The sequence below is a fragment of the Gavia stellata genome, chromosome 8, assembly GCF_030936135.1.
Source record: "Gavia stellata isolate bGavSte3 chromosome 8, bGavSte3.hap2, whole genome shotgun sequence".
In the NCBI taxonomy this organism is placed as follows: domain Eukaryota; kingdom Metazoa; phylum Chordata; class Aves; order Gaviiformes; family Gaviidae; genus Gavia; species Gavia stellata.
The window spans coordinates 42,975,987-43,000,430 of record NC_082601.1 but is presented as its reverse complement, the minus strand read 5'-3'; the positions used below and the strand labels follow the sequence as shown (position 1 = coordinate 43,000,430).

Below are 24,444 nucleotides of genomic sequence, written 5' to 3'. Positions count from 1 at the left end.
GCAGATGTATGTTTTCTTGACTGCAGTTGTCAGGGTTTTTTGGATTTGGGTGATTAAATGAATGGGTTAAGTCAACATTTTAATGAAATTACTGTGTGGATGTCTCTGCTCAATGCTGGCTGGCTGGTCTTGTTTAGGTTTGCCAGCTGCAAGCTGGACTTGTTTGAACCTTTGAGTCTGAACTCTGCTAGGTTCCCACTGAGCTAATAACCTACATTACTGCGATACCAATGCAATCTTTTTTTTTTTGGGGGGGGGGGGGGGGGGAGAAGAGGAGCTCTCTGCATCTGTTCGAAACAAAGATTTTGTGCTCTGACTTTGGCAGTGCTGTTCCTATCTGCATTTTGCAAGCTGTTCTAGGGTGTGCGGACCTGAGCTAAGCTTGTGCTCCTGTGAATCAGGGGCTTGCTCTGAAGTTGCTGCTGGTGGGCTTCTCATCTGACTGCTTGGGTTTGTGACTGGTGCTGAATGGCTTTTCTGCTCTATACAACTGAGTTTTACATGTGGCTTTTGTTTGCAATACAGCAAAATGCTTCCTTAAGCTTCCTATTCCCCAGGTTAAAACTGCACATGTATGTTTGTGAAGCATGAGGGAGGCTGGATGTTACATCTAGTAATTGAAGTGGAAGCTTTAAAGGCTCATTAAGAAATCAAATTGAAGGCAGGTAGGGTATGTGGAAGTAATGATCTGTTTCTGTCTAGAGAAGTGAAGTGTGCGTGCTTCTACATGGAGTATGCAGACCATCTCTGATACCATGCTTAGACTTTAAATATACTGTAGGTATGGAGGAGCATAGGATATGCCTGTAGTGACTTAATTGAAGCACTTTTCACGCCTCTGTGCTTTTTACCAGTTAAAGATGCTTTTGTTTTCCTTTGAAATTTCTGGTTGTCACTCTCATTCAGGCACAGATGTATCTCATCATATCTGTATGTACGCTGCATACTTCTGCATGTGTATGCATCTACAATACAGCACTTGCCCATGTTCGTAAGCATTGAGGGGTGTGTGTATATACATACAGGTAATACTGTAAAGTTAGTGTACAGCTATTAGGGAGCGCAGCAGTGGGGATACAACTGACAACCAAAGAGATTCTGGTTTTAGACATCACACCCTGTGGAGAGAGACTCTTCCACCTGATCATCCATTCTTAGCCAATGGGATTAGCTATATTTCTTACTACATCCTCACTTGAAAGGTAAATGGGTTTCTAAGGATCAGCAGTTCCTCAGCTTAAAGGCTACCTAAAACCAGCAGTTAGTTAAATCAATGTCGATGAGTGAATGAAACAAAGTTTTTAGGAGATGGGCTCAGGGAGACTGGCTGGTTCTTGTGCACATACTTTTACCTTGAAGGTGGAAGAACTACAAATGCAAATGGAAAGGAACTCCCAAGTTTCCCCTACCTGAATATGAGTGCTGCAGCTAGGAAGGATAAAGACCCTTACCCAGAGCAGTGTGGCCTGGCTGGGAGCTAGTCTCTGCAACATGCCTGAAGCTGCAGCCCACTTGAACTGCAGCTGGAAACCTTGCAGCGATGCAATGTGCTTCTGTCCCTGCGGGACTGTCAGGAAGTCTTTGGAAATCAGCACTCCCCAAATGAAAATAACTCATTTGCTTGTGCCATGCCTGCCGGCTGGGGAGGTGTCCTCAGACTGGGGGAGCTGTTGGGCCACACTGGTGTCCTGGAAGTGCACGGATGTACCCTACAGGAAACTTAACCTGACATCCCACGCGATTTGGCTGAATAAAGTGACCTCTGCCCTTTTCATACTTATTTATATTTTTAGTTGACTGCATAATCTGGCCCTCTAGAAAGTCCCTTCAGGAGGTCACACAGCTGAAATAATAGCTAATGAATTTTAAAAAATGATTTGGGAGTTATTAAATACTTTCTTCTTCCTTTCCTTCCCTCCTCTCAGTCCCTCTTTGGCAAACACTCCTGGGTTATTCCACTGGAGCGCTTGCCATTCCAGGGCAGGACACACTGCAAAAGCATCCTGATGTGTATGAAGGAAGGACCTACACTCATCTCCAAGTGTTTGCATGCTGCCTCCAAACTAGGTAGGGTCGGAGTAAGAAAGTGAGCTGAAGTGTGCCATATCACAGCAGCTCCAGAGACTAAGGAGAACTGTTGGCATTGCTTTTCCTTCCAGAGATGTCCCTCTTCTGCTCCCATCACCACACTTGGCTGTTTCATCTCTGGTTATGGAATGGTCTTAAATCCAGGGGATGGGAGTCTTGGGCTTCTCCAGTATTAAATAATCCAAACTATTTCCATCTATGCTCTGTTAATGAAAGGAGCTGAGTTTATTCCTTGCAGTGGAGCTGAGCCTGGTTACGCAAGCTAAGCTCTGACTGCAGATCTTGGTGATTTGTACCTGTTCTGGGGGAATCTGTTCCCCTTCTCCATGCCTGCAAAGATCCTCCCATGTGTGTGGGCTGTAGATAAGATGCTCAGCTGCCTGGCCAGGGGATCACCTCTGAGACCCGGCCAAGTTGTCTTGTTGGCTGAGGATTGCTCCTAGGCACAAGAGAGCCAAGGGAATGCCTGTGGGCTGCCTTTCCAGGAAAGGGAGCTGTGGTCTAGTCTAGGGACCAGAAATGCCTGAGATAGCCTGGGCCACTGCAGTAACAGGGCATGTAGGCACTGCTCTGAACCAGCTTGTGTCTTCTCTTGGACTTCCAGCTGTATACTTCAAACCTGAAAATGTTGCTTTATCCCTACTTATGTTGGTCTTGTATGTTATGGATTAAAGTTTTTCCAAGAGATTCAAAGAGCAACTAAATGACAAAGACTCTCAGACATGAGCATAGGCTGGTATTCTCAGAAGGATCAAGGAAATTTAGTGCCCTTCAAAGAAATCGCAGCTCTGCAGGGGCCCTAAATCTCTTTAGTCTCACCTCTCAGCTCTGGTCTGTTCATCAGACCCTCTCGCTTCCCTAATAACAGATCAGAGGAAGGTAGTCTTGGCTGTTTGAAGGCCAAGTTCAGTGTGATGCTCTGGTGTGGGGAGTTGAGTATGCACACACAGTGAAGGTGAAATAGTTTTATGCTTCAGCTCAATGGTGTTTGACCATGTTAGTTCTTTCCTTTGATTGCCTCCAAAACAGCCTGGCTGCCTGCTTGGTGGGGAGCTGCAAAGCTGTCAGGGTGGATTTTGAGCAACCCAGGTTCGGTAGCAGATAAGAGCTGGGGGTCCCTGGCTGTAGGTGGGGAGCTGAGCACCTACTGCTCCTGAGGGAGAGCTGGTGGGGGCTTCAGCTTGACTTTGGGTTAAGGGTGGGACCAGGGTGGGAGAGAAGGTGGGGACACCTTACCAGCACCCTACAGCCAGTCTCTGGGAACCCTGTTTACATCTTTCCTCCTTCCCTGTTTTTTCTACCCTTGGAGGACACGTAGGTGTGAAAAGGGTGTTGCTGGCTCCTGGGAGTCTTTCTGCCTCCAGCCTGACTCTTTCTTGACCCTGATGCTCATGACAGGTCTGGCTGCTCCCCCTTCATCCCAGCCATGGTGCCTGCAACATCCCCTCAATGCAGTGCTCTGTTGTCCATGCAGCAAGGCGGAGATCCCTGCTGGGAACTGGTTCCTCATGTCAGCCTCCCTTTGTGATAAATCCCAGCCCAAGCTGCTCATTCTGCCTGTCACCTCTTCCCTGGTCTCCAAGGCCCTTTGCTTCCTCTGCTGCCGGTCTCCTGGGCTCTTTCTCCTGGTCTGTTCCTCCTCCTCCCCCCTCAACTTCCTTTGCTCCCTCTATGCTTTGCTCCATCATTTGCCTCTGCCAAGAGGAGAGCACAGGAGATGATCCCAGCTCTTGGTTCAGATTCCCCCAGCTTTGTGTTGTGCCCACTTCTCCCAGTTCTGGGCTCCTTCCCATCTGTCAGGGTCAACTCAGTACCAGCAACCGATAGGGAGATGTGTGTGAGCACATGTGCTCCTGGCAACTCTCTGTAGTCTCACTGATAGCACTTCTTAAGGCTCCTCCTTGCACAAAGCTTCAAAAACAACATGAAATTCTCCTCCCATGTAATTGGCACGGGTTTGTCCTGCCTCAGAGGAAGCTGATGCTTAAATTTCCTCTACTTCCCAGGGGTTCCCTCCCAGCACCAGGCATCATCTGTCACAGTTACACTGCAAAAATGGGCATCTTCCCCAAGATCCCACCCTACTTCTCAGGAGGGGCTGCAGCATGGAGGGGAATCCTACAGTTTCACATCTATCTGTAGCAAGCAAATGCCAGTGTGCTAGGATCTACAGAAAGGGGGAAAGATGAAAGTACAGAAACACATATTTGAAAATGTCCATAATTTGGGAACACTGCTGGTTCAATAGCATCTGTAATACAAAAACCTTGATGTTTTCTCTTTCCTTTCTGCACCAGAAACCTTATGTTGCCATGTCTAGCTTTAGCCCTACTTTACATGGGGCTTTAAGAAAATACCAATAATGTTAAAAATGTTATTAACAGAACATGTCATGCCCTATTTAATCAATTGATGTAGTATTTTTAATAGTGTATGGTTTTAGTCTTCAGACTTTAGGTGGAGAAACTTGAACACATGATCTTTGAAGAGTTCAAAACTAGCAAAAAGAACTTGAAGTATGGTCTCTGAAATCCTGTCTCAGTTCTCATCTGATCGGGGGGGCTGGCAACTGCCTGGGAATTGGGAGGAACGAGGGGCACAGGCTGTTCAAAGCTCCAGAAACACAAGAGGGCTTTCACAGCAAGGTGGAGAGAAATGCTCCAGGTATCAGTGGGCTTTTTAACAAAGAAATCCAGTCTTCCACTCAACAGCAGTAATCACTCCTGTCCAAATGAAGGATGGGAGGTTTGCATCCCTGATCTAGGAAGTCAGGGGAGAAAATTAGTCCAAGAGGTGTTTAGGTATGAATTATTATCCAGCAACACCACACAGGCAGTTCTGTCTCTGCCCTGAGTTTTGCATCTGTGTGCTGGCCATAATGGTAATTTTTTTTTAAATGCATCCCCATCTCCACACAATCTCTGGTGGTTTGTGAACCACAGCGCTGCTGATTTAAAGCATGCCTAAACATTTAAGGAAAGCCTGATTTATGCTGTAAATGCTTGCTCATCAGTTTTCCTTTTAATCATTGCAACTATTGGGACTCTAAAGTCCCCTTGGCTTCCCTGGTCACTTTGCACGGCTTTTTAGTGATTCTGCTTTAACTGGAGACCTCGGGATGGCTCTGGCCCAAGTGAACTCCTTGAGATCCTTGTGCAGTATTCTCCTGGTGGTACCCTGAGATCAGCAGATGCTGGCCTTTCTCTCAACTCCCACTCAGTGCCTCAAATCCCAGGGAAAGCTCTCCTTCCGCTGCTACACCCTGTGCTTTGAAGACAAAAATGATTCAACAAGATCTTGGGGGTTTGTATGGTTCAGTTGCCTTCAAAAACTTGCAGAGGTTTCCAAAGCTGAGATAGGGATACCTCCACACACAGCCTGATCTGTGTCTTTGGTGCCAGCCCTCTGCAGAGCTTCCTCAACGCTGCTGCATGCGTACCCTGACTGCATAGTAAGACTTGTCTGCCTGCGGTAAAGCTAATTCTCTCGTGAATGCTCCTCTCTACCTGTGTGCGATGCCTGTTTGCAATTACGCACTGCACTCTTCCTGAGTTACGCAGCTGAGATGGCCTTTGCCTTCAGCCTGGTGCTTCTAGCCCCCAAAAAGCAGCAACGAAACAACCTGTGGGTAAATAATTTGGGACTATAATGGATAAGTCAAGTCCATGCAACTCCAAGGAGATCCTGGGTGCAAACAGCTCTCCCACACGAAGTGGGTGCTGGTGCCTGTTGAGACAGTCTTGCTATTGACTTCAGCAGCAGCAGGGTTTGGGCTGTATTTTCTTTTTTTATTGTGCACGGCTGTGCAGACTCCCTCCGCTTGTTTGGAAAGTTGTTGCTCGTGTTGTGCTGCCTGGAGCAGTTCCTGGGGAGCAGCACAGCCTGCGCTCCATGCTCTCGTTGTTATCTGCTCCGCTACCTCTTTGCCTTTCATGTCTACTGCCTTTTCTCCCCCCTCCCGTCCCTTCTTTAGATCACTTGTTTTGGGTCACTTTTTTCTTAGTCCTAACTCCACTGCAGGGTTTTTCAGATTTGTTGCTTTTCTGACTCTGGAGGGATGTTTTGTTCTCATTTATTTGTTTTCCTGGCCAGAATACAAAAGGTTAAACAGTTTGGAGAACTTTATTCTGTATTTACTGCCGAGGTAGGTTTCTAAATCAACAGTAGGTCATGTATTGGAGTGACTCACAGAGCTGCTTAACCTTTTTCCTTCCGTTTTGTCTCTCTCCAAATCTGAAGCGCACATCTGCAATTTAGATCGCTGAAATGAGAAGCTGTGAAATGCATATAAATTACTGTCGATAGGCTGCTCAGCCTGGCCCCGGTACAGAGCTGGTTTCCATTTGGCAGCGGTCAGATCCCGCTGGGATGCAAAAAGCACCTAAAAATACAGGGTATCGAGAGGATGTTCTGTGCTGTGGGGGGACAACCAGCAAGGATAATGGGCTGGCTGGGAGGCACGGGGCTGGGCAGAGAAAAACCAGTCTGGTTGCGTGTGGATCCCTTCTCTACATGCACTGTTTGTAGGGAGGTCCTGGCTCATGGGGAGGTTACAAGGCGGGCAGACAACAGGCACTCAAAGTATTACATTTGCTTTTCAGAGGGGAAACTGAGGCACAATCCATCAACCAAAGTTGCATGGGCAAGTTGGATCTGAACCAGGAGTAGGTTCAGCCTGGCTCCTTCATTTAGGGCACAGTGGAAATTAGTGTCCCCAGGGTGGGCTATGGGTGCAAGGAGAGCAAAGCCTGCTGGCCCCATCGCATCAAACAGCACGCAGTAATGAAGGAAAAGAGCTGCTTGTCCTTATGTTTAGCTCAGAGGCTTGGATGTAAGGACTGCCCCAACAAGGGACCTCAGCTAGCTGGCCAGAGCAGAGCCAGTCCCAACATCCCATGGCACTTGGGGCACAGGCGTGCACAGCCCCAACTAAAAGCAGCAGTGTGAAACTGGCTGGAGATGAACAGAGCAGATAGGGGCAAGTGTTGAGGGCTCCTTCATCAACCACCGTCTCTGCAGAGGTTCCCTGTCCTGCAAAACACCCCATTTCCTGGTAGCCAAGCGTATGGTTACGGAGCTCCCCTTTTGCCCTAGCAGCAAAGCAGGGGTGAGATATCTCTGCTCCTAAACAGCAACCAAAAATCCACATTTCTTCTCTTCAGCAGCTCTTGGTGATTATTTTCTGAGAAATTTATGGGACAGCTGTATTTCGGTTTTCATCCCTCTCATCTCCCTAACCCAATATCTTGATTATGGTCCTGAAAGCTCCCCTGTGCTGTTTTCAGGTGCCTTGGCTTAAAATGCAGTTTTTGAGCAGGGGCTGCTGGACAGCCTGGCTCTGCTAGGACACAGCTAGGCTCAACTTGTTAGCGTGCACCCCAATCTTTAGATTTTAATGGAGTTCAGTCCCTCAGTGAAGGGTAGATGCTTTCTGGCAGACCTGTGGGTACCAGCAGCAGGGAGTGATGTTCGTCGCATCCTGTGCCTGCACCGTGTTTTCTGAGCTGCTGGTAGGACCGGGCTGCATCCTGGCAGGGGTTTGCCACACCAATACAACCTGATCCATTTAGTTGCTATTGCATATTACAAGTCGTGATGTCAAAATATCGCATATTCGGGGTGCAACCTGCTGCTTCTGGCTGTCAGCCCACGATATTTTCTGCAGTGGTGTACAGGGTAGCTGCATCCACCGTGCTGCAGAGTGGCATGCTGTGGTTGCAGGATTAGGGCCTCCCTGCAAGGAGGCCTGGGAGGCTTGAGAGAAGTTTTTCTTGTGTTTAGACCACAAATTACCTTGCTCTTGAAGCCTGCCAATTCTGAGGTTTTCACTAATGAAAGGACTGCACTGCGTCACCTGCTTGTAGTAATCTTTTAATATTTTGGTTGTTTATTGAAGCGGCTGTTGATAAAGGAATGGAGTAAACCTGTACTTGTTTTGTTTGGAGCTAGTCTAAAAATGTCCTTTTAAGATGTGGATAGTACAGCTTTAATCATATACACAGAAAAACACACCAGAGAAAGTAATAAGATCTTTTTTTTAAAAAACAGAGTTTCTCTGTATAGAAAGAGTATGTTGACAACTGCCTGAGCATCAGCTGGTCGATGTGCATGAAAAAGCTTATTTCCAAGAATCTGAGCTACAGCACTTGCAGCATAGCTTGTCTGTGTCTGCGAATACTGCTCAGAGCATCCCCCTTGTAAGGCAAAACTGTTTCACCTTGAATGATGTGGCTGGCAAAGCAGCAGGCAGCTGTGTCTGCAATGTGGTGGAAGTGCCTCTGGTGTCATTTGGTATTCTGATGCTAAATTTAAATAACCTGGAGACTGTTGACCTGATGATCATCGCTGTGGGATGTGCTCTCTGCAAAATTTGTGTCCTCCTTGCTTTGTGCAGCGAGGCAGCTCCTGGCTGCTCCCCTGTATGCTGTATGTTCCCTGTTAGACATACATGAGATGTGCCCCTTGGATGCAACCTCAAACCCACCTTGCTCTTTAATATAGTGTATCCTGCCCTCTAGTGCCAGCAGATGCTGAGTCAACAAGAGCCCAGCAGCAAGCTGGGCTGTGCTCCTGTGGCTTTCCACCTTTTTCATCAAACAGATCTCTCTGAGCCTGGGAAACTGTTGATTATGGGGCTGCTGGGATAGGGAGAGCTGCTAAATATGTTTGTGTGTCACCAGGATGTCCGCAACAGTTTGGGGACTGGGTACCTCGGTATGGCTTTGGAGCAAGTACAGCTCCTCGGAAGTATCTTTTGGAGATGTTTTAAAGGAAAATGAGCTTTATAATGGAAACAAGCATACATGTGGCAGGCTATGTGAAAGAAGGCTTTGGAGGTCAGAAGGTTGTTTCACTGATGAGCTTAAATCTTGACACCTGGGGAGTGCTTGGCTGTCATTTAGGGGACAGAGCAGGAATAATACCTGGAAATGGGTCTCTTTTCTCCTGAAGAAAAGGAAGAAAAATTTTCTGTTTAAAAAGAAATCTGAGAGCCTTTCATTTTGTTATCGGCTCTGCTGGGAGGGGAGCTGAGCTTTCCCCCAGCCATTGCCCAGGACTTGCAGAATGCTCCCGGCTGGTATCTGCTGCGAGCTAGGCACAGCCCATCAGCATTCCTCAAAGCTCCTCCATGCTCATCACATCTCCCTCCCTCCTCCTGACGTGTCCCTTCCCTCCTGTTATTTTTAAGATCCCACCAGGCAAAAGCGTCAAGATTTGCAATGCGAGGATGTGGGCTGGGACGGGTTGGTCCCTGCTGCAGAGCTGTGCGTGCCTCCAGCCGGGCGGGATCGGACCCGCTGGGGTTTTTGCACAATTTCCTGGGTTATTTCAAGCCGTCAGGAAGGTCTGGCCACGGGAGCGCTGCCGGGGCTGTGCATGGGAGGGGTGGGCGGCCTTTTTGTACGCAAGCGAGGCTGCAGAAAACGGAAAAACAGTTTTGTATAAACTACTCTCCTCCTCCCCGTCACCCTGTCTTGCATCAGAAATGCAGGAGACTGGGGAAAGGCGGGGGGAAAACCAACACAACACAAACCCTGAGAGGTCACCCATAGTTTTCCTCTGATGCACGGCAGAGCGTGAGTGCTGGCGTAGCTGTTAGGGTGGGTTTGTTTCTTTAAGGTGTCTCCCAGAGGGAGGATCAGCAAAATGCAATGTGGCAGCTATGGTAACTCCTCTTGGCTTTCAGCACAGCCCTTGCTGATCGCACAACTTGCTAGTGAAGAAGGTACAGCTGTCCAGGCCTTGGCAGGGATCCCCACCCTCTGCTTGCTGCCAAATGCTGGGGTTTTTTCAAAATTTCTTATTTTCCTAAGAAAATGAAAATGGGAGGAACAGCCTCATCTGCCTCACAGCCCCAACTGATATCTCCTGGACCTACAGGGGTAAAACCTGATGGTGCTCTATCCCTGTGTGATGCTGGGATGTTGGAGCCAGGGAGGTGGAGAGCCCAAATTCATGAGGGCTCCTGTCCTGCTATGAGATGCTGGTGCTGGAGTGGATGCATGACGATGAGGTGACACCAAGATTAAGGGCTGAGGTCCCAGCATTGCCTACAAAGGGCTGAGCACTCAGGCTGGAGCTGTGTTCAGGGCTGGTTTGTCTTTCCCAGTGTGGGCATCCCCATGCCATGGTCAGCTCACATGCACACCTGCAAGAATTGAACTAGCTGGAAGTGGTGAGCTTGCTCGGGAGCAAAAACCCTGCTGTGTGTTGCACCTCTGGGCTAACAGCTTTCCTGAATCAAATCCCTGATAGTGCCATGGCTATGGAGCTGCAGGTGCCTCACTGGCCCTGTTTGCATCTACAAAGCACAATGGAGCAACTCAAAACTCACCTGTGCCCCATATAGTCCCAGCAACCAAATCCCTTGCAAAGCTTGAGGCATCGAGTCCTGGCCCAGGCTCCCTGAAAGAGGTCCAGGAAGCTTTCCTCTCCTCTCCCTATTTTTGCCTGCTGTGGTGGTGTTGGCCCTTGCCTCCAAAAGCACATTTGGGCTATGCTGGCCTTGTCCCATGAAAAAGGACTGTGCCCAGCTCCAGGGCATGATCAACACCACCCCATCCCCAGGAGCCTGCCCCATGCTTGCTGCCCACACTGCTGCAGGACCACAGTGTGGTCCTTATAGCTTGTCTGCACTGGGTACTCCTGCCAGCCCCAAGGGATAGGTCAGTCGTGTCAACAGCATGGGCAAACACCTTTTGCATGGGAAGGGTGCAGATTGGAGGACCTCTAAGTTGCACCAGGGGAGGTTTAGGCTGGATATTAGGAAAAATTTCTTCACTGAGAGAGTGGTGAAGCACTGGAACAGGCTACCCAGGGAGGTGGTGGTGGAGTCACCATCACTGGAGGTGTTCAAGGAACGTGTGGACGTGGCACTGTGGGACATGGTTTAGTGGGCATGGTGGGGTTGGTTGATAGTTGGATTTGATGATCTTACAGGTCTTTTCCAACCTTAATGATTCTGTTAAGATGGGTTTGTACTGGGGCTACCTAGCATAAGATGCTGCAGCTTGCGTGGGTGAGCCGCATATTTGCACGCAGTGGGGAAGCTTGCATGGAATTGCTCCTTTGCAGTTCTCCAAGCTCTTTTGTCAGGCTGGGTCTGCTGGCATGGCAGAAGTGACCAAAAAGCCCCTCATTTTAAAATATTTTGGCCATGTGTGCAATTTTAAGGATGTGCCTGAAATAAAGAAGAGGTGAAGGGCAGACTGATTGTGCAGTGGAAGAGTAATTTGGGGGGGAGCCTATGGATTTCCCATCTAGAAAGAGATTTTCTGTTTTAAAATAATGCAAATGTTGCTAGAGCTGTGTGAGAACTCGTGTAGTAGCGTTTAAATGAAAGATTAAGAAAGAACGGCACTGGGGCACAAAAATTCATCGCAACCGATTTGCACAGCTGGTGAAATTATGGCATTAGGAAACAGCACTGAACGTGCTATAAACAGGAGGTTTATTTTTTGTAGGAGCAGGGATGAATGGGCAGATCTAATAAACGTACCCGGGACTTGTATGTGTACCTGCTCAGGCGTTATGTGGTACTGTGGTAAAAACCTTTCTAATGGCAGCAGAAAATGGGCCAATAATGATATATTTGAGAACAATAAACCAGTATCAAAAAAGGGAAATTTATTTGAAGACCGTGGCTTTTTAAGCCAGGTATTTCTCTTTTGTTCTAACGTAATTCACAGCTAAGAAATAGCTACAATTTTCAAAGCCATGTCTGTTTCCCTTCGGCTCCTCAACCACTTTAAAATATTTACCTTTTGCCACCCACCGAGAGTGAAAGTATTGCCTGATTTACAAAATAACAGTGCTTACAAATAAAATTTTCAGATTAACTCAGTCCTAGTCAAAATCAGTGTGTTTTGACCTCCCATTTTATGGCTGCAAATGCTACCCCATATCCCCAGCCCTCTGGGCACATGGCATTCATTGACTCGGAGTACCTGTAATTATATTTTGGGGTGACGGGGTCTTTTTTAAGGCACTCTCCACCACTAGTTTCCCTGGCGTGAACAGGTAAAACAGTGGTGAGTTACTCCTTCGCGCACATTAAGCTATCGCAAGGAATATCGATCGCTAAGTTGTGCGTGTTCAATGTTTCTGAGGGGATCGCTGGAAAGGGATGCCCTGATCTCCCTTGATCTTGGGGCACAAACTGTGCCTTGAACAGTTCAAACCCGGTGCTCTGAACCAGCTCTCTGCATCAAAACCCAAGTGCAAGCTCACCACTTCTCTATGGGGAAGGCGGTGAGAAAGCCGACGCTCAGCCACACTTCAGCTCCCCCCCAACAGCGGACATTTCAAACACATACAGTATAAAAGAGAAATTATCTTGTACTGGTAATAACAGGAATCTATTAAACAGCCCTTCTTGCAGCAAAGGATGAAAAACCTCTTGCAAAATATCTAGTTGTTCAGTGTATAAAACCCCACCGAGCTGGAAGAGAGCTTTGAACACGGAAATCGCAGGGTCGTGCCTGAAGCATCGCGCTTGCAATTAGAGGCAGCAAAAAGGATTCAGCAATATTAGAAATTTCCTGAGTTCATCAGGCAAAATAATGAATTTCTTTAAGATGGCTATTCTGCATCTGTTAACTAATGTGTAAAAATACACAGTAGTATGTTGTATGCATAGATTTATTTTTTTTAAAGACAGTATTATCTCAACTGGCCTGCTTTTATCATGTAGTTTTATGCCCTGGTATCTTACTGGGAAGTTTCCATGGTGGTGATTCCCTGGTACTCCCAGAAGCACTGCTGTAGCCAAAAACTCTCTAGTTCCCTATGGATGCTTTTGCTTTTGCCCCCCACCCCATGCCGTGGGGGGCATGGTGTAGCACACGTCTGGTGTGCTACAGCCCTCTGGGCAAGCTTGCCGGTGTGTTTTTGGGGGAAGAAAGACTTATGCTCACAAGAATTGGCAAAAGGTGCCTGTGGGGTGCAATTTGGTGTGTACATGGTACAGAGGCAGTGCTGGGCGTCCCGGTGGGAAGCACGCAAGAGGGACCAGCAGACAGGTGCTCAGTTTTGACACCAAAAAGCTATTTTCCCCATCTTAACTCTTTTGATTAACAGTTTGGTTGTGCCCCAGATGCTTTTCTTGTGGGAGCCCTGCCGGGCCCATAGTGATGCTGGTACGAGGGTGTATTGCTCGCGTCCAACAACATGCTCCTGGGGAGGATGACACCCTGTTCTGCCCTCGCGCTCGGGGTGGGTGACATCGCCGAGCACCCATGGATGCTGGGGCTCCTCCTGGGCTGTGCTGTGTGTGCAGCTCAACCTACAGCACTGCTTTCCCCCAGGGTCTTTGGCCTGAATGCCCAAGTAGGAGCTTACAGCTTTTTCTTAAATGGGCAGCACTTATATAAGTGCTATTATATACATGTTGCCCTTGGCAGTGGTGCACAGCAGGCGCAGTGGGATGGAGCTGCTTAGATGTTGAAAGGAAAGCGGTGAAACGCAGAGGACCAGTAACGAAACACTGTTTCTTTGCTGGTCCTCTGCGTTTCACCGCTTTCCTTTCAACAATGAAATGCCGTTTCATTCCTTATCTGTCCTGAGCACGTTTGGGGTGGGGGGTTCATGCTGTGGGGAGAGCACGCTCCCAACAGTATCCGTGGGGTGATGGCACGGCGATATCGGCATGCCGCAGTGCTCCTCAGACGCGCTTTCTGTAGAGGGGTCAGAGTCCTTTCTTAGCTAAAGATAAACTGCCCTGTTAGCAATGGCAAATTGTATGCTAGGAAGGATATGCCTGTTTGCCTTTCTCCTGAGTCTGCCCTTATTTTTTGATAGTTTTTTCTAACATCCCCATGATTTTCTGAGCTTCCCCTCCTGGCCAGGAATTTCTTCTAACGAGCCATGTTACACAGCGATATTTCATCATGGTGCACATCAAACATGCTATAAGGGACAGTCTTAAACGTGTGTGCTTGTGGTTGTGTGAGATCCCTCTGGCAGATTAATTTTATTAAGGAGCTTGGTGTCAGGGACACTGGATGCGGATGTGTCAGGGAATCCCCCAGCCATGCAAAATGCTACTTTCTGTGTGAAAGCCTCTCCTTGGCTCCATCCCACCCTCCCAAATTTTCCAAGCTGGATCAGCTGATTTTTGTTTAGCAGGACCCTCAGTACAGCGGTGATCCCCCCGCATCTCTCTTAGCTGAGCAATTAAATTTATTTACATTTAAGCACAAACATACAATTTATAAAGGAGGCCCAATCAGCTTAAACTGAAGGCATAATCGCATAAATTACTGCAAGAGGATTTTTGGTGGCTAAATTAATCCGAAACCAAATTCATACACTTTAAAGCGTCCATTTGGCAGGTCTAATATCTCTTAAGGACATGGTAAAGCTTCTTCTTGGGGAGTGGCAGTTAACAAGGGAAAACTATCTTATTAGGAATTCAATTAAAGCTAGTACAGGCTTACTGGGCCTCTTCCAGTAAATATATATCAAGCTGAACCAGTAGACATCTGTCTTTTTTTTTTCTTCCCCCCCGCCTCTTTTTCTGTTTTCTAAGCTGTGGTTAAAAGATGGAGAGGAGAAGATGGGAGGAAGAGTAGGGACAATAACTTACTTCCAGCTCACTATACAGTGTAGGGCACAAAGGTTATTTTTCTTTTTGATGTCTGATCACTTTTGCAAGCTGTGCGAGCCTGGGTCTGCCTAATTCCCATCTCTTGCCAAAATGCAGAAGCCAAAAAAAAATCCAGAGTCATGTGAAGGCTCACAACCGAAGCCCCTGGGAGAGGTCTGGGGGTTCCTGGGGAGACCCTGGCCCTGGGGAGGTGCAGGCAGGATGAAAGCCTGTGCACCGGCAAACACCCACTGGTTGTTGGTTTGGGAAAGCATCCCTGCTGCTTTTTCTGGGTTCTGTTCAGAGGATTAGATCAAAATGCCCTTTCCCCCCCAAAGGCTCAAGCCTTGGGGAGGACCATCCAGAGAGATCAGGGATCTAATGGCCTCTTTGAAAACCCCTCTATTAGCAATAGGGCTTACAGTTGTTGCTTACTTCACGTTTTTTTACGGCAGTGGTACCAAAAGCCTCCCTGTCCCATTTGCACCCTCCTCCAGCAAGGGCTTTCTGTCTCCAGGTTCCTGATGCTGCTTCCCGTGATGTGACTGCCTTTCTCCTCCAAAAGGCTGATTTTGGGGTTTTCTCCTTCCCAAGGGAAAACCCTCCTTACTGCTAAACACTGAAAGCCTCGGACTCTAAGGGTGATAGATCGTGGAAAAAGTTCAAAGGGAGAGCCTCTATTTTTACCGGTCAACCCCCCAAAGAAAGCCTTTCTTCAACACAGGAGGAGAAGCACATCCCAAAGAGCTACTAGAGCCCCGATCCCCACCTTGCACGCCTATCCACATGCACACAGAGAAAATATAATTGCCAGGGAGGTTGAGCAGAGCCTAACAAAGAGCCCAGCTGAGGGGGTGCTTGCTGGAGAAGAGCCTCTTTGCTGCTTAGCTCTCTCCTCGTGTTGGGAGAAGGACAAGGGCGTTGCAAAAGCTGGCCCCAATGGCATGGTTGCTGTGCCCTGGGATGGGCTGGGTGGACCGGTAGCTGTCCGTTTGGTTTGGCGTGGAAGTAGTTAAAGAGACGGGTATGAGGGTAAGGGCTGCCTTGCTTTGATTTATTGGCTGACTGAGTTAATTTGTTATTTGTGTATGATTAGTTGTTGTTGCTGAGTGGTCATCTTCTACAACTACAAATCTAATTAAACGCTGGGGTGCCTAGAGGTTGGGTTTTTTTCATGGCAAATCTTTCTACTGTTTTAATTCTTGAGAACTAATCATTAATTAACGCGAGGCTGCTAGTATCCAGCTGGAGGACTTCTTGTTTTTCCTCACTTCCAATTTTGCCTCAGAAGTAAATCATAAGCGATGGTGTATAGTGCTCTCCAAGTCACTTAGAGCAACCCACTGAGATGTCTGGGATTGTCAGCTAGCAAGGAGCAGCAAGGTTGCTTGGAGCCAGCTGAGGATCTGGCCCTGTGTGTTTTTCATGGCACAGCACTTTATTTTAATCAGTGAAGCCTGGAGAGGAAGGGGGGGAAAAAAGCTACCCGAAATGTGTGCTTTCCCCAACCAGCAGCTGTAATTCCCTGATTACATGTCGAGCTTGCTTTGTGCTCGGGGTTGTGGTGGCGTTCCCTTACATGTTCATGGCCTCATCAAACTATTCCTATGGCTCTACAGCAAGACATAAATTCTGGAAATTTCAGGCTTGGAGATTTCAAAGTTGTGCTGAACCACATGGAAATGATTCTCAGAGCTGCAGCTATAAACATAATTATATTGCTAGGGGGAAAGAGTGACAAGAAATGTCCCCAAAAGAGATTTCAGCGGTGGTTACAGGATCTGTTCCGGCTCTGTAAGAGGCTGCTGTGATCACTAAGGCTAATTTATCACCGCTACCTATAACTCTATGAAATATGCCCCAAAAAGCACTGAAGGAATGTGAAGGGAGGCTGCAAAGGAGAAGCACTGTCATCTTCCCCTTTGTTTTAATGAGGATGCTTCATATGCTCTTAAAACTAAGCTACTCTGCACAGATGACCAGTGTGAGGATGACTAATTTGGAGACAAATTAGGTCTACTTAGCTGAAATGTATGCCTTGACTGTTCCCTTAATGACCCTTCAATGCACATCTCTCCCGAAAGGACTTTTACCGCAGCCCTGGCTCCGGCGGATTAAGTAATAACATGCTTTTGCCGCTCTTCTAAGCGGTCCTTGGGTTTTGATCCAACGTTTTCTCTCCACCATGCATGTCTCTAACTCTTTATGATCAGTAATTAGTTTATATGCATCTAGTTCATGGCAGATTTGTCTTTTGTGTCTCTCCTTCTCTGGAGCATTTTCCTAGCACCCTCTCTTTCAAAGGTCTCTGAGCCTGAGCGTTTTCTGGCTGACTGCAACGTATTTGGTGTCCGCTGTGTAACAGATTTATTCTTTCCCAAGAAAAGACACGAACGTAAACAGAAGATCCAAAATGCATTTTGCTGGGCTTTTAAATGCACTAAGATGAAAACCCCCCGCTACAAGCCTATTAATGTAAATACCAAACTTTACAATCCTTCCTGTCAAGGAAACATATTTACATTTTTCTAAGGATGCGTATTAAAAAAAATAGGGCTTTTGGGACAAAAAGGGCTTAGTTCCAGTGTCACAACACCCCCAGTTAACTGTACTGCTCTCATAAACTATAGAATTAGGTTGTTCCCAGGGCCAGCAGAGATAACATCTGTTTGCTTCTTTAAGGACAAAATGAAATGGGATGCTAGCGTTTTATACTGGAAACAGACCTGGAAGTCTGATGGGGCAATGGTAAGAGGGCTGCCTGTCACGCACACACATTGCATGGGGCTTCCCCAGCACAAAAAAAGATGGGAAAGGTGTTATTAGTGCCAGCGCCAGCCCAGGGGAGGCAAAGGGCTCATCCTAAGCCCTGCTGCGGCAAGTGGGAAGAAGCGGGTTGCTGGCAGACTGGTCTTACTGGGACGGGGGTAAAGGGCTACATTGTCCTTTACACTTTGCTGATGCTCCTGACATCCCGGTTGGATGGTATTTTTTCTACTAAATGGAAAAACAGGAAACGTTTTCTTTTGTCCTGAATTTTTTTGCAGTTTAGGGCATCTTGAGTATGTGGAAGGAAAGAAAAAGGTGGCTGCGATGGAAGGGGCACAGGTGCTGGCGATGAGGATGGGGAGATCTTGGGGAGGAAGGCTCAGCTTAGCATGTCTGCTGAAAAAACACCCTATTGCAGTAATTGAAGTGCAAAGCTGTGCATGCTTCTCCCGAAACTACTGGAGTAAGTTGCCTGTAATTACATGGAGCAGAACAGGAAAACCTCTCATGGCCAGAGGAGCGAGCAGCAGTGACCTGCTAGTGTTCGCAAAGGCCAGGTGGCATTTTACCAGTTCCCAAGGCTCTGATTTTCTAATCAAAATGCTCCTCTGATTTTTTTTTTGTGGCCAAAGGGGAAAGACCATTTCTCCAAGGAGAAAACCTTGCCTTGCCTATCTCTCTCCAAAACCCAGGGAAAAAGGAGGATGGCCGTGGCAATCCAGCCCAAACGGAGCTCACCCCTTTGTGCTTACCCAACATCTGCAGTGCTCACTACTCCTTAGGAAAGGCAGGAGCTGATCCCAAATTCAGATAGCTATTTCTTAAGGGTTTTTTTTGCCATCAAGACTGCACAAGCTGCTCCCCTGTTATGCAGAAAAAATTCTCTGGCCGGGACGGACCCTTGCAGAAGTCCATGACATGCCACCCAGCAAAGTTTGCCCATTTTAGAGGGTTTCTCGATGATCTTGTCGTATTTTTTTTTTGCTGGCAGATGTAATTTTTGTCGCCATAAATGATAGAATTTGACACCGCACTGCACCAGGCCATTTGTCAACAACGTTTTCAACAGTTCAACCGCACGTGTGTGCATGCACACACAGGCACAAAAAGGAGATGTAAGGGGCAAAAGTCCAGGAGCTCGGGGAAAGGTGACCTTCCTTTATAGGGGACACAAATGCAGAGCAAAAAGCCACCTCTAACCACGGGGTTGGAAGTCGGGTTATGGCAAAGATGCCAAATACAGATTCACTCCGAAGCAAACAAAAAACGTGTCGGCGTTTGGCTCTGTCATGGCTTTTCGCGCAGTCCGAAATGTCACTCGCAATTTCTTTTAGGTAGGGACAATCCAAGCATCTACGTACAGAATGCGCCTCATCGGAGCAATGCTAACAATAATTCAACCAACCATGATTTTTAAATATGGTTAAAAAAAGCAGGTTTTGCTGCTAAAGTACTGTGTGATAGAGAGGAATGGTTGTATATTAGATAACAGTTTTAAAAATGTCATTGGCTAATGGCAGCACATCATTTGGGAAACAACAGAATAAATGCATTGTTCCATCCCAGCACTTTACTATTCAGCCAATCTAAACTGCTGAAGAAATATGTGTTCGGGACATTTTACATCTGTTTTTGACAAGAAGCCTGGGTTTTTGCGTGTGGTTTTTTAAATCTATTTGCTGCGGCTTTTTTAGCCAGATTAGCATGGGAAAAGGCACCCCGTTTTATAAACGGAGGGTTTATCCTTTTAAAAAGCAACTCGACTTTAGCTTTTTGCAGTTGAAATTAGGGCGCAGCGTGCAAAAAAAAGTAACAGCAGCAATAGGCATAAAACCCACGACAGCAGCGTTACCTATTTAGACAAAACTAAACAACAGGCAGCTTGTGCGATGGATAGAGTAACCAATCTTTGAACAGCCGAACATTTTGGGGGCTCCCTGGAAGAGCCCGTGGAAACCCTAATTGCTGCACCAAAATGCAAACCGTTTCAGGACACGAGCAAAACATTTACTTGGAGTGGTTTCTAAAATGGTTTTAAGTCTGCATTTCACATCACTAGTAAGCCCTAGTTGAATACTTTCTGGCTTTTCCGAACAAAGTACTGTAGCTGCACCAAGGCTTTTTTTAAATTAAGCCATTTATTGCTGCTAAAACAAAGATGGATTTGCCTCTTTAAAAAAGCCTGGCCAATGGGCTGGGATAAACTTTCTTTTCGTCTTTAAGGAGCCGATTCTCCGCGTGATGAAATTATTTCATTTTACATCACGCGCAATGTTACAAGGGGGGGGGAGCAAATTTCCCTTTTGAATGTTTGCTGGGCGAAATGGGTTGGCGGGCTCTGCTTTTTGTACTGAGCCCCAGAGAGTGACCAGCCGTATGCAAACTCCGTCTGACACAACGCAGAGCTGCTCAACTTAATTAGCTTGAGATGAGGGTGTTATTAAGGGCCTTTTTTTTTCTCCTTTCTTAGTGGTTATTCCTCCCTCCCCAAATATTACAAAGGCAACTTCAGAGGAAGTAGTTTTCCGCTAACAGAAAATGATGAGGAAGGGTTTAGTGATGAGAGTAAATAAGAAACCACATCTAACACCAGCCTTTGCTTTACCGGCACTTTGGGGAAGGGAAACAGAACAAATACGAAAATTTGGCAAAGTTTCTTCTATCTTTGTTTGCTTTTTATTGTGTGAGGGGGAAGGGGCACAGCCCAGGGTTGCAGCCGACATCTGCTGCTCGTTTCTTTTAAGAGAAATGCAACCTGGGGTGAACTCATCGCCAAACCCCGCTTGGGTCTGGCGGACCCCCTGGTCCCCCCCGGCGGGAGAGGATGCGGCTGCCGCGGGACTGCTGGCTCGGCACTGTTTTTTCGGGTGCAGGCGCCCATGGAGTGGGGTGGCAGCTGTTTCAGATCCCCTTGTCAGCCTGTTGTACTGATCGCCTTTTCCTCTCTTAAAACCCTTCCCCGAAGCAGTGCTTTCTGGCAAATCTCATGTAGCGATGGTTTCCTCCCTGTCCCTCCTCAGCCAGCTCTCAATGTCAGTCTCCTATCGGCTCCCCCGTCCCTGCAGAGCAGAAACATGCTAATGTTTTGTTTTGGTTTTTTTTCAAAAATGGGGCATATCTTGGTTTTTTGCCTGCCTGGAAGTTTCTTTTTTTTTTTTTGAATTTTTGCAGGTGTGGGGGATCGGGAGGGGGCTGGACACATCTAAGCTGCCCATCTCACCTTTGAGTCGGTGGCTCCAAACCCCTCACCCAGCAGCATCCCTAAGCCCCACCAAGCTGTGCCACCTCTCCCTGAGCAGGACTGAGCCCCACGGCAAAGCCGGGCTGGCGAAGGGAGCCGTGGGCGCCCCATCCTGCGGCGACACGGACGCGGAACATCATCTGGGAGAAGAGAAATCGGTACCTACCCCTTTGGCAGCTGGGCTCGCCTGGCCCGGGCGGTGGCTAGTGGGAGGCCGACATGGACCACGCTCCCTCCATCCTCCATACGGAGAAGGCATAACTCAGCCTCTCGTGAGCCACGTAACTGCAGCTCGTCATCTTACTGTCCATCTCGTCGCTCTGTAGCACCTGGTAGAGGAAGTCTATATACCGCGCCGCCAGCTTGAGGGTCTGGATTTTACTGAGTTTGTCAGAGGGCAAAGTGGGGATGATTTTCCTCAAGGCGGCAAAAGCTTCATTGAGCGACTGAGTCCTCTGCCTCTCTCTGACATTGGCCAGGATCCTCTGGCTCTGCAGTTCTTCATAAGATTGGGAGCTGGGACTGGACTTTTTCCCCCTCTTCCCGGGGTTGGGGCTGCCATCTTCGCTGGACTTCTTACTGTATCTTCTCTTCCTGCCAAATCTCTTTGGCTGCCTTTCCAGCTCCTCTTCACTGGTCCCCAAGCTATCCACAGGGGAAACAGGAGAACTGGAGCTTTCTTCCATGCTTTCTGCAAGAAGGGGAGGGGAAGAGACTTTCCCCCCCTCCTTATGTTATGTGAGCGTGTGTGTGTCTTAAATGTGCTTTAAATTCCTGAGACAGATCCTTTGGAAAAACAGGAGGGCTTTTTTTTTTTTTGCTGACCAAACGTTTTCCAGGTTGCTTGAAGGGCTCTTATTTCAAGGACCGGGGTTGTGCAAAAAATTGAGGTCTTGGAGAGAGGAAGTTATTCTAACTTTTTGGAAACTTTAGCTGAGCTCAGTTGCTAAATAGTTGTCAGAAGTGAGGGAGGTGCGGGGCTCCCTTCTGATTGGCTGGCCAGGTCAGTGGGAGGAAAGCTTTTCCCCTGCTAAACTTTCACAGTTTTATGTTACACTTAACTAAAATCTTGGGAATGCACCTCAAATAAAAGATAGCTGGTGACCACCCCTGCCCCACCCCCATAGATGCTGAATTTGCAGCACCCCTTTGGGATAATCCCCCTGCCAGGGTTTTTTGGGGTCCTGGTTTGCTTGCGGAGCGCTTGCAGGCTGCTTCCCAGTCCATGCTCCGAGGGTCCCACTCCCAGCTCTGCGGCCAGGCTGCAGCGGTACCATGCCCGAATCAGGGTGCAGGGTGTGTGAGCCCTTGCACGCTCAAGAAGGTGCCCTGTTTTTGCAAAAATGGTGCCTCATTTTGCACCCCCGGTGCTGGGGGTCTTGCAAGTTCCCTGCTGCTCCTTTGTGAGCTGCCCCTCACAGCACCCTGTTCCCCAAACCCTCTGCCTTGCAGAGATGGGGTGGCAACCTGTCTCCTGGTCCCACGGGGTGACCTCAGGGTGGCAGAAGTCCCCTGGGGCATGCTGAGCTGTAGGAAGGGTAGAGGTTTGGGGGCAGCCTGGGGAACCCCTTCAAGCCCCCTACTTGTGGGGGGCATGGAAAGACCCAGTAGAGCCCAAAATACGGGTCATCTGGAAAGCAGCTAACAGTTTGTAGAAAACCCCACGGAGAGTAGCCTGGAGAGCCGATGTTGGCCACGCAACCCATCTGCCTGACATTTTTCTCCCCGCTTCCCCCCCCTCCCCCCGTTAAATACTAAGTAGTACTTTTTAGGGAAGCAAGAGCAGAGGTAGGTAGGGGGAAGTCTTTTCCTCCAGACTATCCTGCTGTTGAAATCGTGGTATTCCAGCGTATAAAAACTGTGGTAGCAGCTCCAGGCTTTCTGATGTATCAAACAGAAGTCGACGGATCTATTTTTCCTCTCTATCACACCAGGGAAAATGTGGGAAAACTCTGCTTGCTTCCGTGGAGCTAAGGCAGTGCAAAATCAGATTTGGACCTCTGATTTCAGTTACAGCCCAAATTGCAGGAACAGATGCATTCCTGTGCAGCAAAGATCATGTTTTCAATATGGAGCAGGAAAATAAAATAAAACAAAACAATAATAATAAAAATAAATAGGACAAAAGAAACTCGTAAAACGTAGATGTTGTATCAGAAGAATTAGTTTGGAGTGGATTTCTCTGCAAAGTTTTCCAGTAGGTATCAACACTCATTAATGGAAAAAATAATGTCTGGTTTGATTGGAAAGTGTTCCTTGGTAGAAGAAGGAATTTTGGCTTGCCTGGGGCTGACTCCACTACTGGTAGGTAATGTTTATAGTGGAAAGACTTCCCCAGGCAGCCCCTGGGGAGAGCCTGTGTTTGCTTTCAAAAGGAAAGGTTTTCAGGTGCAGCACAGAAGTCGGAAAGCGAGGCAGTTCTGCAAATAGATTTTTAATCCAATTTAAGACCCCGGCGAGTCGGATAGGACGGGTGCCTCTGCCGCTCGCACCCCAAAGCCAGGTTTCCAGGAGGGCTCAGGGCTGGTGCTGAGGGTTGGCAACTGCTCTGTATCTGCAACTTGGAGGTCCATGAGTACAGGGGCCTGGGATGGTGCCTGCCAGCCCCACAGACCCGAAGGCAGATACCACCCTTGGCTGAGTTAAGGCATGCGACATATATACTGGGGAAATCTGAGTAACAGCCCCTCGCCTGTCTCGTAAGCGAAATAAACTGCTGTCGATAGTGGTGCCGATGTAAAACTGTGCCTCGGAGGGCAAAACACCCCTCGTAAGGGGTATTTGGTTTGTATTTTCGAGTATTAAGAGAAACTGTCCCTGAAGACCGGAGAGGCACCTCTGCTCTCTAGTTGCAAGGAGCACGGCTTTCCTAGCAAAGAGGTTCCCCGCTAACGGCACCAGTTCCTCCGCGTGCTCACACCACAGTTACGGTGCTAAGCTGCTGTGGATTTGCCAGGACGTGTGGAGCATGGGAGGGCAGTTGGGCTGCGGGGCTGAGCACCCGGCGTGTGCTGCCCAAGGGTGCTACAGGTGCTCAGGGAGGGAGCAGGGCTGTGTTTTGATCTGTGTTTGAGAGCAGCAGGAGCAAGGGGAGCGGACCCTAGCTTGAGAGAGTGATGGAGCTGCTCGTTGCTGCCTCTCCTCTCCCCCTGCCCTGCCGATGCATCTTACTGTTTATTCTGCATCTTCCTTTTGCCCTGCCATGACCACTGTAAGGCAGGACTTGATTTCTCGGGGAGTGAGGTGTTTCCATGGGATGGGACTTGGTTCTTTCAGGACTTGGAGACAGAGGGGTTTTGGGGGCTGACTGTGTGGATGTATCTCAAAATGCCCAATTCTCAGCTGGCACAGGCATTTTGCCTTTGATAACTGTTGTGCCCATCCCATACAAGTACTGCAGGAGACATGCAGCTTCTGGGCATCACGCTGGAGCCGCAGTGGTGAAAGGATGCTGCTGCGTGGCACAGTCCTGGTCCAGCTGAGCGGCTGCTGTTCCTTGTGCTCTCGGCAGTGCCTCTCCGGGCTGCGCAGTACAGAGCAGGAGTGGGCTCCCGCGGCAGAGCACCCCCTCTGCATGCCATGGCTGTATTAAATAAATAAATTAATAGCCCCAAGCCCCTGTGAACAAGCCCGAAGGAGTGTTTTCATGACGAAGCGAAGCAGGATCTCTCTCTCTACGGGGGCCGTTGCTGTGTGTAACCTCTAAGTGTGCAAAGCTTTTTAGTATCAGGCAGGCTTCATTAAGGGAAATTTATGGTGA

General features: G+C 48.1%; 1 protein-coding gene across 1 annotated transcript in view; it reads right to left on the bottom strand.

Moving 5' to 3' along the window:
- The window catches only part of TWIST2 (twist family bHLH transcription factor 2), a 36,822-nt gene extending 15,452 nt beyond the window's left edge, over positions 1 to 21,370 (bottom strand). The window contains exon 1 of the mRNA XM_009815361.2: positions 20,851 to 21,370. Within this exon, the coding sequence (XP_009813663.1) occupies positions 20,888 to 21,370 (483 nt within the window). The 3' untranslated portion in view covers positions 20,851 to 20,887. The remainder of the gene's footprint in view (positions 1 to 20,850) is intronic.
- Positions 21,371 to 24,444: the final 3,074 nt, after the last annotated feature.